At 35.6% G+C, this 18,730-nt stretch overlaps 1 protein-coding gene across 1 annotated transcript in view; it reads right to left on the bottom strand.

Moving 5' to 3' along the window:
- LOC138715761 (uncharacterized protein CG3556-like) overlaps positions 1-18,730 on the bottom strand; it is a 69,111-nt gene that overhangs the window by 40,458 nt on the left and 9,923 nt on the right. Inside the window, exons 2-3 of the mRNA XM_069848808.1 lie at positions 10,509-10,713; positions 5,906-6,152 (exon numbers count right to left, since the gene is read on the bottom strand). Of these exons, the coding sequence (XP_069704909.1) occupies positions 5,906-6,152; positions 10,509-10,713 (452 nt within the window). The remainder of the gene's footprint in view (positions 1-5,905; positions 6,153-10,508; positions 10,714-18,730) is intronic.

Below are 18,730 nucleotides of genomic sequence, written 5' to 3'. Positions count from 1 at the left end.
GAGATTAACTTCCAAGCTTTCGACGGCTAGCTCTGCCATCTTCTTCAGGGAACGAAGTGATGTGGGACCATGTCTGGCCGGTATATATGCAGAAGTAGGGCTTCCCGCTGCGGGCCAATCAGGAGCTAGTTCCTAGTCCCGACCACCAGGTGAATTCCGGTTGGTGGAAGCGGCAGCCAATCAGGAACTACTTGCTGGTCCTGACTGTCTGCCGTGTGCTGGTGGTCTAAGCGTATTGATGGCAGGTTTCAATGCTGTACTCAGCTGTAGACCCCTGTCTCTGTTGAAATTACTGCCATCTAGCTGGATTTCGATGGCTCCCTTCTGAGATCCATCACCTACATAAGACGTTCCAACAGAACAACTTCGGCAACAGGGAAATCGGCTCGGCCCTCAGAAGGGCCTTTTCGGACAAACCACCTGCCGAGGAACAAGAGGAGATGAAGGGCATGGCATACATCCCATTCTATGGCCCATCTCGGGCAAGTCTGGCAGACTGCTAAGAAAACACGGGATTAAGACCATCCATAAGCCTCCCACAAAGATCCAGAACTTGCTGAGACCAGTTAAGGACGACCTTGGTCTTAGGACACCTGGTGTCTACAGAATACCTTGTGAGTGTGGGAAACGCTACATCGGGCAGACGGGACGAACAATTATAGAACGCTGCAAGGAACATCAATGCTGCATAAGACTATATTACCCTGATAAGTCTGCAGTAGCCCAACACAGCCTAGAAACTGGTCACAAGATAGATTTCGGAGCCACCACCATCTTTGACAAGACATCAGGTTACTGGGACTTAGTTATCAAGGGAGCCATCGAAATCCATCTAGATGGCAATAATTTCAACAGAGACGGGGGTCTACAGCTGAGTACAGCATGGAAACCTGCCATCAATACGCTTAGACCACCAGCACATGGCAGACAGTCGGGACCAGCAAGTAGTTCCTGATTGGCTGCAGCTTCCACCAACCAGAATGCGCCTGGCGGTCGGGACTAGGAACTAGCTCCTGATTGGCCCGCAGCGGGAAGCCCTACTTTTGCATATATACCAGCCAGACATGGTCCCACAGCACTTCGTTCCCTGAAGAAGATGGCAGAGCTAGCCGTCGAAAGTTGGAAGCTAATCTCCAACTCACCTGGCTGAGAACCTGAGAAGAGTTATTCAAAAGTCTACTTTCCCATTAATTTAGCCTAAATGTCATACAAGTGCAGCACTTAAACATGATGCTAGTTTCGGCCCAAGACTTTATAATAAAATTACAAACCATTTTCCAAATTTGAAATATTTTAAAATTGAACCTTTTAAAAAAGAAATTTATAAAATTATTCATGATGTATAATATTAACAAATGTGTATATTTTTTACCTTTCTATTTCTGTCGACTATATTCATATTTTTATTGAATATCATTGGCTTCTGTCTGATTGTCAATTTATATTAAATTGTGTTTTTTTCTCTCTTTTTCTCTTTCGTCGTTATTTATTTCTTTTTTTTTTTGCTGCTCTTGTGTGTTATTCATCGGTTTGAATTAAATTACTTACTGTATTTAGTAAACTGTCCTTGTAAATTTTATGTTATATTATTGACTAAGACCACACTGTACATGAGCCTGGCTCTTACAGTAGTGGCTACAAACATTTTTGTTTTATAATTTTAATTTGTACTCAGTTTGCTACTAGCTAGCTAAATAAAGTAAAGAGTCCGCAGCGACTTGTAATGTCAGTTAAAACTGCAGCAGTTACTGTTGCTACAATTAGTCCTCACTAATCAGTGTAAGTTAATATGCTCGTAATTCTATTGGCTAATAAAGACCTAATCTAATCTAATCTAATACATGTATATATTTATATTATGACTTCCATGTGTTGCTGCGACAAAGACAAAACTCGAGAAGCATGTAAAAATGTTTTGGTTACATGGGTGCAAGCAATATCATACGAAGCATCTTGTCTCTTATCATCCACATAGATAGACTCCAATGATTCAATGATTTCGCACATCATTTTTTTAAGATGTATATTTTCCACAAAAATGTTTGTCCATAACTTCTTTAGGACTGTAAATAAATTTAAACCTTTTATTTGCTTGCGCAGTGCCAGTCCACAGTGACTACTATGTGGCAGAGTAACTTAAGCAACTACTGTAGGGTTAAAGTGAGGGGTTGATCAGTCCTCTACACAACGTCTATATTTTCCTTTTGGTTATTCGAGCTTTATGGTTTCGAAAACTGAATTTAGAAAAAGACTCAATTATGAAAGACTGACTGAATTGACAGAAGTATCATTCCTAAGAGCAGTAATAAATTACAAATACTGGACAAGGAAAGAATGTAGGCTTAGATACAACCAGTGCTGTCATGGTAATTTTTCCATTGGCTATACGCCTGATTTTTTTTAATATTAAAGAAGAAGTAAAGAAATTGTTTTGCTTTACATTTTAATTGTAAAACAAGCTTGATTTAAAGAATATACCATGTAGCCCCACTGTAGATGCACACTTGTCTCGATGAATCTTGGAATGCGTATTTGCAGCACTTCTTGTTTTTCAACCATTATTTTATATAATTCTGGATTCCAGTGCTGCAGAGGTAGACAATTTTTGTTTATGAAGATCAAACAAAATACATTAGGAACAGCAAGAGATGATCTAAGATCTGTACAGATCTCCATGTACAAAACTTAGGCACCCATATGCCGTATGGCTCCATACAGACAAAATTTTCTTTTTCCCATATGATTAATTAAATAAATCGTAAATTCCCATACGATGTATGGCCTCCATGACAGCACTGGATACAACAACCACAAATCCACAGTAAGAACTAATGATCAAATCAAATCAATCTTCTTAATGTATCCAGCTGTTTGCTGACAACATATAGTCCACTGTAGTCTATTCAGTTGTTGTTTTTCACGAGAAATGAGGGGTATTTTGATTGGTGTTCATTATAGATGCCTGTTGCTAGTAGCCAGGATTGGGGTGTAGTCAATATATACTGCAGGGCTGTGTCTTCTGCAACTGGTACTGATGATTTTAATTTACTTCTTTTGTGGTTTATGGATGGACAGTATAGAAGAATGTGTTCCAGATCTTCATCATGATTATTACGCCACAGACAAGTAGGATTATCAGAAATGTGAAATCGGTGCACATACAATTGAGTGACAATGCGACCTGTTCTGGTTCCTGTTAAAAATGTTTGAACATGTCTGGGCAAGTTTTTGTACATTTCCAGGTCATTTGGTTTCTTTTGTACAGACTGTAAAATTTTTCCTTTGTCAGAAGAGAGCCAATTGTTGATCCATAGGTTTGTAAAATGAGACTTTACTGAAGCAAAAGCACTGGATAGAGACATCACTTGAAGAGGTCTTGGTTGCAAATAAGTTGCTTGTTTTGCAATATTATTAACTTTCTCGTTTCCAGGTATACTACAATGACTAGGTATCCATTGAAATGTTATTTCCTTTTGGAGTTCTTTCAGTTTACTTACTTGCTTCTGAATTGGAATAATTCTATATGCATATAGGTTTGGTACATATTTCATCATCATCATTGGCACTACAGTCCGTTATGAGCCCTGGCCTCCCTCAGTAGGCGTTGCCATCTGTCTCTGTCCTGTGCAACAGTCCTCCAATTTCTGTATCCCAATCTTACAAGATCCTCCTCCACTCCATCAATCCATTGCAGATGTGGTCGTCCTCGTCTCCTTTGCCCTCCAGGGTTTGTGAGAATAATTCTTTTACAAGGTTCTGATGCATCCATTCTCATTACATGTCCCACCCACCTCAATCTATTGGTTTTAATTATATTTATTATATTGGGCTCTTTAAACATGCTATATAATTCCCCATTATATCTTTTTCTCCATAATCCATTTTCAAAAACTGGACCATATATTCTTCCTTTCAATTGGTACGTATATTCTTGGAGTCGGTAAGTATGCAAATAGATTTTTCAGAAATTTGAGTAATGATGATACTCTCAAAGTCAATTTTTATCTTTAGTAGGGATCTCATCATTTAATTCTCACAATTTCTGAACTTAAACTTCTATTAAATCGACGATCTTTTTTTCGTTTTCTTTCAACATTCACGTTAGTGTGTGCTTAATCACAGTCTGACAAACACAAAAGTAAATTAAAATTGAAATTCAACTGAAAACATTAAACATACCTACACATCTTCAGAGATGATTTTCGTTACTCAATTAGTACATCACTCTGTGATAGTTTTTTTTATTCAAGGAATGAGTTACGAAAAAGAAAGAACGAAAGAATTGGGCTGCAACTGAATTGAATAATTGCAACTGTGCCGTATCTCAACATTTTACTTGGAATACAACTCTTTTAATAAAAAAAGGTTTTAATAAGTAGGTACAGTAAAATCTCTCATATCCGGCACCCAAATAACCAGCAATACCAAAACAACGGCACTTTTGGCCAGGCAAAAAAAAAAAAAAAAAAAAGTAATTCATGTGAAAGAGAAAAAACACACTGTACTGCACAAACATTTTTTTGACGAAGATGTGAGTGGTTTTCATAGATCGCACATGCTGAATATTGTGTTTACTCTTTACACTGTTCACCCGTGAAAAAATAAACAAAAAAAAGAACTGTTATGTCCCTGGAGTAGAGGATAGCATCGGTACCAGTCACTTGGACCTTGCAAACAATGCATGGAGGCAATATCTTTCAATAATTTCAAGGGAAAAATTGTTCCGGGGCCGGGTATCGATCCCGGGACCTCTGGTTGAACATACCAGCGCTCCACCAACTGAGCTACCCAGGAACTCCACCCAACACCGTCTCAACTTTTCTCTTTATATCCACACAACTCGCGTGGGCTGACATTGAGTGCACACAATCTCTGTGTGACTTGGAATTGTGGTTTTCTGTTAATGTACACAGTGACGTATATATTATGCAAATCTAGTCTTTCAGGTAAAGCTCCCTGTAAAGCAGATTTGAATAATTTCAAGGGAAAAAGAGACGGTGTCGGGTGGAGTTCCTGGATAGCTCAGTTGGTGGAGCACTGGTACATTCAACCAGAGGTCCTGGGATCGATACCCGGCCCCGGAACAATTTTTCCCTTGAAATTATTCAAATCTGCTTTACAGGGAGCTTTACCTGAAAGACTAGATTTGCATAATATCTTTCAATTTAAAACTTGAACTTGTCAGTTGCGAAGGAGTGTTGGATGAGTCTATATATGAAAGTGTGAAATTCTCTGTTCCTACAATGCGTAAAAATTTCATTCGAGTGAAGGATAATATCATGGCTATTACCGCTAAGTGCTGCTGTTGCACAATGGATTCCACAAAATGCAAGCAAAATGTTCTTACGCTCAAATCATCGAGTGCTAGTTCATAGTCTTTATAGTTGCGATGTTGGCTACTCTGCTCATCACATCACATGACTCACATGACAGCCACTTAAAATTGTCATAAGGTTACGAAAACTTTTAGTATTTTTACGCTATTTTGTATTACTGTATTACAATAATTATTAACTGATGAATGTACATTACCTTATTCAGTACTAAAAATAAACATTGTATGTATTTCAAAACTTTATTTTTAATTATCTATATGAAAATTACTCAATTTCAACATGGAAAAAAAAATGTTTGTGCAGTACAGTGTGTCTTTACATAACCTATAAAAGTATTTTCCAATTATCCGGAAAAATCAGTTATCTGGCACTGGCTTTGTCCCACAATTGCCAGATACAATTAATTCTACTCTACTTTGGTATTTAAATGAAGTGAATAATTATCAAAATTAATGTGTTAGAGAATATCGGAATTCAGGAGGATCTATACAGACTACATCACAGACCACATTTGGAGGCATCAGAATGTGGCTATCTATGTTTCAGTAGTGGTAACAAATGATACTCACACATAGTGGGAATCTTGATCTGCAGCTATTTGCATTATGTGATAAAAAGTCGAATTCTTCTCAGCTGTCACACTGATGGTGAAATTCTCTGTCACGTTTGTTCCAACCCATAATGTATATGTCACAGTTGCAAGGTCATCTCCTTTAGGATTTTGTCGAGGAGTCGTGCCTTCCACTGTCAAATTTGAATCCGCACTTGCCACAGCAGTAGGAGGAAGTGTTGTTGCTGTAGACGGCTGGAGTTTAGCTACTGGAAGAGCAAACATTTATCAAATATGAGTGTTGTTTTGACTTTCCCTGAATTAAACATTTTGATTATTTGTACAGTTTTGTTACTACATTACATATAATTCATATAATCTACCTAAAGAATTATAAACATAAAATATGCAAACTAATAAAGGAAGAGAAATTAATAAAGTATAGAGGAATAAATAAATACCACTCTGAAGAAGGCCAGGTTAATAACCTCAACCTGTCCACAATTTTGTGTTGGCGGAACTATTAATACATGAAAAATACACTAATTCCTAGGTGAAAATTTTCTGACAGGACTAGGGAATGTCTCAGAACAAATGAAGCTTATAATTTTATAGTGAAAATAACGAATAAAATGATATGTAGATCTTTAAAGTCATTTTTTACATTTCATTTTGTCCTTGGAACAAAAGACAAATCGTGTTTCCAGAGTTAATTGTCACTGTCTAAGCTATACAACTGAATATAGTAAAATATAGCATAGTGATGCACTTGGGGAGTTACGATAGGTAGCGAAATCCGGTTGCGAATAGCAGCTATAGCGGCTGGGGGGATCATCGTGCTAACCACACGATACCTCCATTCTGGTTGGATGATCGTCCACCTCTGCTTCGGCATGTGGGCGTGAGGCCAGCAGCCAGCTGGTCAGTCTAGGCCCTTCACGGGCTGTAGTGCCACGGATTATTATTAGAGTAAAATATAATGATTACACATACTTGTCCTCCAAATTCATTATTATTGACTGCTGCTGCTCTTGCTGCTGCTTAAATAATTTCAATTTTTTTTTCCTTCCTTTTCATTGCAATCTGTTTTATACTGTTCCATCTATTTCGACAGTAATTTAATATTGAGCAACCATTCGAAATATATTTCTGAACAAGCTCAAAAAAGATTCTCCCTTCTGAAAAGACTAGCAGGAAAGAAATGGGGATAATCTAGAAATACTTTGAACACTACATACAAAATGTTTATACAGCCAGTGCTGACATACTTCGGAGAAATTTGAATTACTTCACCTTTCATAAACGAAATAGAACATGTTCAAAACCAAACTCTCAGGCTCATTACTGGTGGAATCAAAACAACTCCAATAGATTCTATGAGATTCCTCACTAATATTAACAGCATCAAAATGACGATAGAAGAAAAAGCACTGATTCAAAATGAAAAACTTATCAGATTACCAGGAAACAATTGGCATTCATACAGTCCTCTCTGTAGATTAAAAATTCAAAGAAGTTTCATATCCATGGTTCAAGAATTAAAACAGAAAATCAACATCCCGAATTTAAAAGAAAACTTAGAAGATGCAGGTGCAGGTGTTACCTGCTATCTCTTCTCACTTTATAGATCTCTTGGATATGGAACAACAAGTTTTGATGGAGAAATCATTGCAATAAGTGAAAGTCTCAAGAATCTTCTATTCCACATCAATAAATTTTAAAATGGAGTTATATTGTCAGATTCCAAAGCAGCTATTCTATCAATAGTCTCTAGCCACACACCTTCATCTCAAATAGCAGAAATAACTAAAATGCTCTCTCAATTAATAACACTCAATAAAAAAATTGTATTCCAATGGATATCATCCCATTGTGGAATCCTGGGAAATGAGAATGCAGATGCTTTAACAAAGAACGGCAGTACTGCTACTTACAGACCTGTTACTAAATCTACGTATTACTCTGTGAAAAGATTTATTAAATCTACATACTTAGACTTCAACAAACAAAATTTGATATCACAATCTCAAGGGAAAAAATGGAACTCTCTGCATCACAATCCACAGTTAATTTCCGATTTACCACGCAAATCATCTGTAGCTGCATTTAGTTTGGCAACAGGCAATGACTGTTTGGCCAAACACCTGCATAGAATTGGAATATATCAGTCCCCTAACTGCCCATTGCGCAACTCAAATCAAGAAATAGATTCGGAACACCTCAAAATCTGTGCTTCAGTGGCTGACCATGACAATATCTTTGACAAATATTGGAGTGCAAGAGATGAAATGACTTTATTATCGAACACCTGGCATTAGAAAACAACAACAATATAATTATATGAAACAACAAGTCAAAGTCAGGATAGGAGAAGAAATGTCTGAAGAAAGTGAAATAGTGAGAGGAGTATGACAAGGATGCCCTTCATCACCTATTTGTTCAACATCTACTTGGAGAATTTGGTAAAGAACTGTTTTCAGAACATGGGAGGTGTGATAGTAGGAGGAAGAAGATTAAAGTGCATAAAATTTGCTGATGATATGCTATTGTTAGTAGAAGAGGAGACGATACTAAGGGATTTGATAGTGGAGTTAAATGACAACTGTGAGCAGTATGGGATGAAGATAAATTCAAACAAGACAAAGACCATGGTTGTCAGAAGAAAAATAAAGAAAACTTGCGAAATTGATTTGTTCATTAATCATCAATAAATTGAAATGAAGTTAAAATTCGAAAGCAAAGTCGGCATGATTTAAAGCCATGCAATTAAGTCGAAATTTTACATAAATTGTGAAAATATAGAACAACATTAGGGGGTACGCGTCTGATACATAAAAAATATTTTTTTTTGCCCATATAAGGGAAACCCTAGTGTAGAGCTTTTTGCTTAATGGTTGATGTAAAACGATATTAATTAAGACATTAAAAAGGGGATTGAAATTCCTGAACTATTTACTACTGTTCACAGGATGAACTTAGCAATGCTGTAGGTTACTTTATGTTCGTCATATCAAAGATCAAATATCAACCTGTGTTGATTATCATTACTAGGGACCGGATTTTTATGTAATATCAAGGTGTGAAATATGTACATATTTATGTAAGAAAAATAAGCTGAATATGTACCAAAATATGTAAAATCATGAAAATATTTAATATCAATATCTGGCAGGTATAGGATAGGTAAGACTCTCCAGTTGTGATTTCATAGAGCACCCAACTTTTTTACCGCACACTTGACACATTACTATTTTTCCATCTGTAGTGAAAGCTTCATCCATCGCAATCCATAATTTTATTTTTGTCGTTAAGGATGAAGATACAGAGGCCATTTTAGTTAGTTAAAAGCAGTAGATAAACTCACTTGCACTTTATACTGTAAATTCTAAAGCTAGAGAACTGAGTGAAATGACTGAACAACAGTACTGCAAGCACTGTTTCGCTTTACTGGATTAGGAGAAAGTAAGAGGAGATGTGGGACACATGCATTTTAGCTGCTCCCTGTAAGAAACAAAGTACCTACTAAAACCTCAAACCATAGGTATTTACAAACTGTTGTTTGAAAAGTGACATTCCTGCCACATTCAGAAGGGTAGGATTATTCCAGCCGAGAACCATATTTTCTAATTGCTCGGAAAATCCCATTTCCGTATAGGTCTACTAAATTTAAAGTAAAGAGGTCAAGCAATAACCTGAAAACCTATTTATTTTAATCTTTCAACATCTTTCCAGCTTCTTTTCAAAAGTCGGCTACTTTATTGTGGCTCATGTCAGACTTGACACGGGTTTTCCCTGGAAGGATTAGGAAGAGGGTGGGTAAGGTTACAAATTGCATGGGAACGGCTTGTTAAGATGTGTGCAGAACAATTATAGTTCGAGACAAATCATGTCGTCTCGTCCCACTCCACCACATGAAGGCAACTCTACTTTTTGAGTGATTTTGTTGTATGAGAAAGGTTGCCTTTTGCTCACTCATATTTATAGTGGGTGGTATGGGGTGAGTGCCTGTATTACTTTCTGGAACTAAGAATGTTATGTTTTGTCCCGAAATATTGTATATCCTTTCTTGAGTAGGTAAAAGGGCTTTTTAAATCTGTGTATTCCAAATTGTAAACTTCCACAGCAGAAGTTTTTCTTTTCCTTTTAGAGAAGTAAAAATGAATAAAACCCCTAAATATGTAGATTTATGTAATACCAAGCCATAATATGTAATGTGGGTAAATATGTAAAAATATGTAGTATCAAATTTTAATATATTAATGGTGATTACAAGATTGGCAAAGATTTGCTATTTATATACGGTTAGGTTGAAAGGAATATAATATGTTGTTGTTGTCTAGTGCCTTGCATTTGGCAATGAAGCCATTAGGAGTCGTGCTTTCCAATACTTTTGAATGGAATATAATATGTAATTACATAAAAATCCAGTTCCTAATCATTACATTACCAGTGTTAGAGATACAAGTTAGTACCTAGGCCTAGCCTATTTTATATCAATATAATTTTATTGAATTCATACTGGTACCTATTTGTGATTGATCTATTTGATTCTATATTTCTTGAATCCTTTTCATTTTCTTGTGCTTGTAAACACTTGACTGTTCATTAAATGTTACACTTACCACTACCACAATTGAGGTCTCTAACAGAGCTGAGTCGTCGTGGTCCCAAGCCAAGCACAACTTCAGTGGTTGTAAACACGTCTCCAAATGAACCATCAGGAGCCTGACGTGATACCAGGTAGTTTATAGCACTGCTGTGGTTCCAGTGCACTGGGCCAATGTTGCCACCATTGCCAGCAAGTTCACTATCTGCAGCCTCTAAAGCCTATAATGTGAAAATAGTTTTTCTGTCAGCTACACAGAAGAATGTGACAATTTGATGTTGTTACTATAAAGTGAAACCTCTCCTTACGGACACCTCCAAAATATGGACACTCCTCATATGAATATCATGGGTCGACTGTAATGATACTGTTATGCCCCAGGGCATGATTTCCTGTGAAGTATTAAATAGGAGACAGGAACAGTGTCAGCGGAATACACGGTCTTGGGATGCTTAGCCAGCGGTATAGACAGTAGAGTCGGGCAGACTGCCTCATATTATCACCCGTTCTCAGTTGTGTAATCTCCGTAGTCCCGAGCAGTGCGCGAGTACCTTAACGCAGCCAAATGACTCTGATAGAGAACACGAGATTCTCTTGGTCCCGAGATTACCGATACTAGATCACTCCCGACAGTCTCGGACGTCTAGGCGGGACTGTAGTACTGATAAGGAAGCAATATCGCTCGGGCCGTGCTGCTATAGGAAGCATTGGCTTATACATTTCCCGGTTCTTTAAATATATATCATGTCGTAGATCCCATAGTACTTAATCAATCGCGCTGTAATTTTTTGGATTGATTGCCCAATGTATAAGGAAAGCATAGAAAAACAAATCGAACTGAAAATCATTTTTGGAAAGTGAAAAAAAAAAAAAAAAAATATTAACTTCGATGGAGATTGATCTGTTCAGATTTCACCTCTGGTAAGCGGCAAACTTTTTTGTTTTTCACGTTAGATGGGGGGTCAAAGCGAGAGAAATGTTGAGAAAAAATTATGGAAATTACTTTTAAAAGTGATGGCCACTCAAAATTTTTAATGGTTCTCGAATAACGGCGAGTTAACCTGTTAGCGCAGGACTCATGATTCAAACGTTTGTTCCGTAAAATTTGTACGGAACCCTTCAACGCATGAAAACTCGTTATTGTACGGATAGTATTAATTGGTATTTTAATAAAGGTAGTTGAAAATGAGGCTATACCCATATAGTCCAAGATGGTTTACACTTTATAGTAATTAGGCTATCTTTTATAGCAACTAAATAAAAAAATTGTTTGTAACACAATGATATGAAACATGAAAATATTAAAAGCTGGTTCACAATAAACCGAGAACGGAAACAGCAACGAGAACTAAAACGGAAATATTTTTAAAATAAATGTATTTAAAGGTAAGCATTCACAATTAACTATTCTGAATGCTCACATTTAAATACTGTACATTTATTTTAACATTATTTCCGTTCTCGTTTCCGTTCCCGGTTTATTGTGAACCAGCCTATACTATAGAAAACTACACTTTCTATTGGTGTGCACGTTATAAATTATTGTTACAGAACAATCATTATTGTATTCTAACCATGTTACAATATAAAATTATATAGGCCTATATGATTTACAATAATTATCCTATGTTATAGGAACGAGAATAACAAATTAAGAATTAATCAGATTTCTAATACTTGTACCTAATGATAACTTACAAGACAGTAATAAATAATAATCATCATAATAATCCTGATAATCATAATCTTAATCATCCCATTGATTACGATAATGATGATGATAACAGTAATACTAATAATAATAATGATATAATGATGATGATAATAATAATAATAATAATAATAATAGTAATAATAATAATAATAATAATAATAATCGCTGTAGAGTAACGGTTAGCACACCTGACTATGAAACGATCGGCTTCCGGTTCGAATCTTGGTTGGGACAAGTTAAGACTGGTTCACAATAAACCGAGAACGGAAACGACAACGATAACGGAAATATTGTTAAAATAAATACATTTAAATGTGAGCATTCACAATTAACTTTCACGTTCCCGTTTCCAGGCTCCGGCAATCTTCTCGTTAATTGTGAATGTTCACATTTAAATACATTTATTTTAACACTAGCTGTACCCGTGTGCTCCGCTGCACTTATTAGAAATAAATATAAAGTAATTACATAATTAAAATAGAACACTGGGTCCAGGGAACATTCGTGTTTGATAGAAGAATAAATCATTTAATATGTTACTTAATTTAAATTGTATTTAAATAATTAAAATGCTATCATTTTGGTCCAGAGACCACTCATTTGGTGCAAATATAACTCGTTTAACATTTTTCTAAATTAGTCTTGAATGCATCTTTTAATAAATCACTCCAAATTAATAGAGTTCATTGTGTAAAAATGTAAGAATTCACGATCTCCTATGCACTACTGCTATGGAACGAATAAATTTATTTTTCTTCCTACTAAAAAATTTAATATTTTGCACATAGCAGTTACGGAACAACGACACTATAATCTGAGGCGGCGGCGGAAATGTATTGTGTTGTCATTTTAAAACTCTTTTATATCCTTAAATATCAGTCCTATCAAAATTTTGCCTGCAATAAAACTTATCGAAAATCATTTTTGAAGAAACTTCTGTTATGTAACATTTTTCACAAAAATCAATAATAAGCGACATATTTCGGTTTATTTAATTCAGGCCCCCTTACAACCGTCCCTTTAAATAAAGTATTTTGAATGCTACATAGCCTAAAATGTAAGTTATAACGAACTTAATTTATATTCCAATTTTCACCGAAATTCGTTCAGCCATTATCGCGTGAAAAGGTAACAAACATCCAGACAGACAGACATACAAACAAAAATAAAAAAAAAAGCGATTTTCGGTTTCAGGATGATTAATTAATTATATATGTTAACACCAATTATTTTTGGAAAAGCGAAAATTATCAGAAAAATTTCGCTTACAGATTTATTATTAGTATAGATTATTTCTCGTTGTCGTTTCCGTTCCCGGTTTATTGTGAACCAGCCTTTACCTGGCTGAGGTTTCTCGCCTCAACCCATTGAGAACAAATGCTGGGTAACTTTCGGCGCTGGACCCTGGACTCATTTCGCTGGCATTATCATCTCATTCAGATGCTAGATAGCTATAGCAGTTGATAAAGCGTCGTAAAGTAACTAATTTAATAATAATAATAATAATAATAATAATAATAATAATAATAACCCTCTTTTATTCTCTGTTGTTATGATAAAGCAAATATAAATGACACTCAGGAGGAAACGCAGAATAAATATGGGGGGAAATGCCTGTTATTATTCGGTTGAGAAGCTTTTGTCATTCAGCCTGCTCTCAAAAAACTTGAAAGTTAGAATTTATAAAACAGTTACATTACCGGTTGTTCTGTATGGTTGTGAAATTTGGACTCTCACTTTGAGGAACAGAGGTTAAGGGTGTTCGAGAATAAGATTCTTAGGAAGATATTTGGGGCTAAGAGGGATGGAGAATGGAGGAAGTTGCACAACGCAGAACTGCACGCATTGTACTATCACCTGACATAATTAGGAATATTAAATTCAGAGGTTTGAAATGGGCAGAACATCTAGCATGTATGGGCGAATCCAGAAATGCATATAGAGTGTTAGTTGGATGGCCGGAAGGAAAGGACGTTTGGAGAGGCAGAGACGTAGATGGGAAGATAATATAAAAATGGATATGATGGTAGAGACTGAATTAATCTTGCTCAGGATAGAGACCGATGGCGGGCTTATGTGAGAGTGGCAATGAACCTCCGGGTTCCTTAAAATGCATTTGTAAGTAATTATGATCAATTTGTGAAAGGATGTACTCTATTTCGTAATTCTGTCCTTCCCCTTGCAAAAGTTTTTCCATTTCACATTCAGCATTTTATCAGTTGGGAAACAAAAATATCTTTTGTCAGAGTCTTTGGTTCTTTATAATAATATAAATAAGTATTAATTATTTTATTTCGTCCTTACACAGCGCAATAATTACCCATGCTGATGAAGATGCCCTTGCATAACAACGAAACATCCAGATGTGAACGCGCAATAATAATAATAATAATAATAATAATAATAATAATAATAATAATAATAATAATAATAATACAGTCGTATGATATCCATTACTATAGCGTATACAAAACACTATCGAATGATTAAATATGGAATGTCAACGAAATGCTGATAGCGAGAAAGTATATCATAGCTCCAACCATAACTTGTTATTGTTTTAGACTAGCTTAGGATTAGGTAACGACTGAAAGTGTTGTTCATTAAAAATAGTGTGACTTCTGTAAGAATGTCAACAATCATAATGTGCTGTATTATTGCATACCACACTGCTGTGCCTTCTTAAATTACTTCATGAACATTAATATTTCAGAAAGAGTCACGAATTGCAGTGATGAGCGGCAATTAAGCCGGCAGTCAGTGTACGCATTTCGTAGCGATAAGTCGGCCGTGCGATAACAGGCCGGGACCCGGTATTCCTCGTTCCCGAGAGTGCCAATCTCGAGAATACGATTCTCGGAACTGGCGTTATCGGCCAGCCAGTCTCGCCTACGAGACGAGCGGGAGTAAGAGGCTGTTTGCCCGACTCTAATAGACAGTCTTGTCGGGCGCATGGTAAAATCACTGCCTACAACGAAAGTATTCTTACGCTTCAGATTGTTGCTGGCCCAATCCCATTGGTCCAGTAGGACAAAGCATGCATTTTAATTGGTTAAATTATGTCACGCATTGTTCGGACTTTTTTCTTGCGCGTAATTTCATTATAGTGACTTGTCACTATAATGCACTAAATTAAAATTAAGTATAAGAAATGATTGATTAAGACGATATTTGTAAGTACATGAAGTCAAAAGTGTTTTAAGACCATCTCACTTGGTGGATGGCGTGGTCGGTAACCCGGGTGGGAAACGGGTACCGAAACATAAAAAGTGTTGGAAAGGAGACGCGTGAGGCAGTTGGTTAGTTGGTGAAGACTCACAGAGAGCGTGAATCTGAGCGGCATGGCGTCATCTGATGAAATACATTGTAAGTAACTTTGTATATTTTTGTAAATATAGAATAAATCAAGTAGTGTACAATAACGCAATCATTTTCAGACTTAGTTTAGTAGTCATGTAGCTTCCTATAGTATCCTGAGAGCTCTAGTTATTCCCGAAAAGTAGTTTTCCATTGTTGTGTACAATGGTAATGTCAGAAATCCTGACGAGAATGAGCAGAAGACGAACGCAGTAGCCATCCGGCTAGCAATCAGTGCGACCTAAGTGACGGTTGCACAACAATACATTTGAATAGGTAAGAAATAGTAATAAAATCTAAGTATACAGAAATAAAATTGTTAAAATATGATTAATCGATCAAATATGTGAATTAAAACTATATAAGAAGTGAAAATAAGACCAAATCCATATGGTTAAAATATGTATAACAGAAGCAATATGAAGACTGCATTTACAGGTTATCAAATCAATGTGCTGGTACAAATAAATGGAAGTAGATATACAACTTCATATGTAGGTAAAGAGGATGTAACGTTCGAAAAATTTGAAGTCTTATATTCTGAAATAATATGTAGAAATTTTACTATGTTAGGAAAACTTAATTTTAAGAGTTAATAAATTTTGAAAATCAAGTGAATGGGTTATTTATGAAAGGGCCTAAGTCATTATTTTGTGAAAATGAGTTTGTAATGTAATAACTGCTCTTTGGGTGTAGATACATTGATTTAGATATGAAGAGGACTAAGTTTCACACTCTAAATGCTTAGTACAATTTATGATACAATTTTTATTTCAGCCTTAATTTCAAAATTTCGGCCTATAAGCAGTTTTTCTTTAATTGCTAACAATTTAGTATTCAAGACTTAGGCCCTTTCATAAATAACCCATTCAAGTAATGTAAAAATTGCAATAAGGGGGAACACAAATGAAGTAAATACTTACGAAAATGATTGAGAAAAGTGTGTGTCCGGTATTGTAGAGGGACCAGCGACAAATGTTCATGAACGTTATGTTAATAGAAGTAGATACTGTACAGTTTCATGTGAAGATAAAGAGAACATAACGTTCGAAACATGTGAGGTGACATAGAAATTGTTATCTACATCTGAAGCTATATATCTACTTCCATTCATTTGTACCTGCACACCGACTTGACATCCTGTAAATGCAGTCTTTATGTTACTTCTATTATACGTATTTTAATCATATGGATTTGGTCTTACTGTCACCTCTTATATAGTTTTAATTCACATATTTGATCGATTAATCACATTTTAACAATTTTATTTCTGTATATATAGATTTTATTACTATTTCTTACCTATTCAAATGCATTGTTATAATCAATCAAAGTGTACAATTATATTTCACATTTAAAATCTATGTCACACAGTTTGTTTACATTATAACATAAGTTGTTTGTAGTGTCTACGAGATACCTGATGATGGTTCTTTGAACCGAAAACGTTCATCCAACATGTAAATAATTGTATACCAGTATTTGTGTTCATTACTATGTAATTTTTTATAAGTTTGATGGCTTTAACAATAAATCTTTGATAACTTGTACAGCTTATCGGACCTAATATAGTTTTTAAATTTAAATGGACAAACTAGGCAAAATAAAAATTTACCCTATTACTCTGAAATAATCCTCTAATCGAAGTTCTGGCTGATATGTATATCTATTATCAGGCAGTACATCTCATTTGACGATATATGTCAGAAGAAGAACAATTGTTTGTATGCATCTAAAGTCTGATTAGTGTTATATGTAGCTAGTCGGTGATGTATACAATGGAGGCAGAAATAAACTGACCACTCTACTTTATTATTTCCTGGCCTAATTGCCTCATAAATGGTGCCTTCTTGTATCACTTGTGAGGTTCAGACCTGCCTTCGGACAGTTGACTAAACAACTACTGGTACTCTGAAATACCTCGAAATGCATTACATCTGTATAACTTTGGTATATGTCCTATCACTGAAAATATTACAGAGCCTTCAAATAGAAGTTCAGGAAGCACACTATTTGCTAGCAGAGTTGGATATTCATAGCCCCTTAAGTCAAGTGCATGGACTGATCATACAAATTACAGTAACCACCTACCTTTGTCATAGAAGATGTTGGAAATCATTTCATTGTGCTGCCACACATCTTTTAAGAAGATTTGTATTAACACGCATTACCTCTTCTTCTTGCTGCAATTTCCCTTCTTATATTGTCTTTCAGTTCTTTCAACATATGCGAATTAATCCAATACAGTTTATTTTTTTAAGTTCTTCCATAAATAGAAAATGTATACAGTAATGCAAGAATATCCACTATAAGATCTCGAAAATAGCAATGTACCTTATTTTTTTAGTTGGTTATTTAACGACGCTGTATCAACTACTAGGTTATTTAGCATTGATGACATTGGTGATAACGAGATGGTATTTGGTGAAATGAGCCCGAGGATTCGCCATAGATTACCTGGCATTCATCTTACAGTTGGGGAAAACCTCGGAAAAAACCCAACCAGGTAATCAGCCCAAGCGGAGATCGAATCCGCGCCTGAGCACAACTTCAGACCAGCAAGCAAGCACCTTAACCAACTGAGCCACGCAGGTGGCTAATGTACCTTACTTGTTTAGGAATTGCAGCCATGTGATATGAATAGAGTAAATTTCTGTAATTGGGTGTTGTATAATGTTAATAATGGCTCTATTGATCCACATTTAATTTTTTTCCCGGATGAAGCACGGTTTTATTTACATGGTAACGTAGCAACACAGAACAGATGTTACAGTGCAGAAAAACCCGATCTTGCAGACGAAATGCCAATGCTTACAGACTTATAGGGCCTTACAGGCCTCACAGTTCCATTTTGGGACCACTCCTATTCTTGATTATGGTGAATGACCTTCCAGAAAATGTTAATTGTGAATCTGTATTATTTGCAGATGATACAATTCTTTATTCATCACACACGATATAAAAATTTTAATTCAGCAATGAAGAAATCATATAATACTGCAGTAAATTGGTTTTGGGTGAATGGTTTCAGTATAAATTTAAATAAAACTCAAAATATAATATTTTCATTGAAAAATACATCGAACGCCAAAGCTCAGTCATAGGTAAAATTGTTAGGATTTGTATTGGATTCTAAACTAGCATGGGATGAACATATTAATTTGCTA

This window comes from Periplaneta americana, chromosome 15 (genome assembly GCF_040183065.1).
Source record: "Periplaneta americana isolate PAMFEO1 chromosome 15, P.americana_PAMFEO1_priV1, whole genome shotgun sequence".
NCBI lineage: Eukaryota > Metazoa > Arthropoda > Insecta > Blattodea > Blattidae > Periplaneta > Periplaneta americana.
This window is presented reverse-complemented; position numbering and strand designations above follow the sequence as displayed.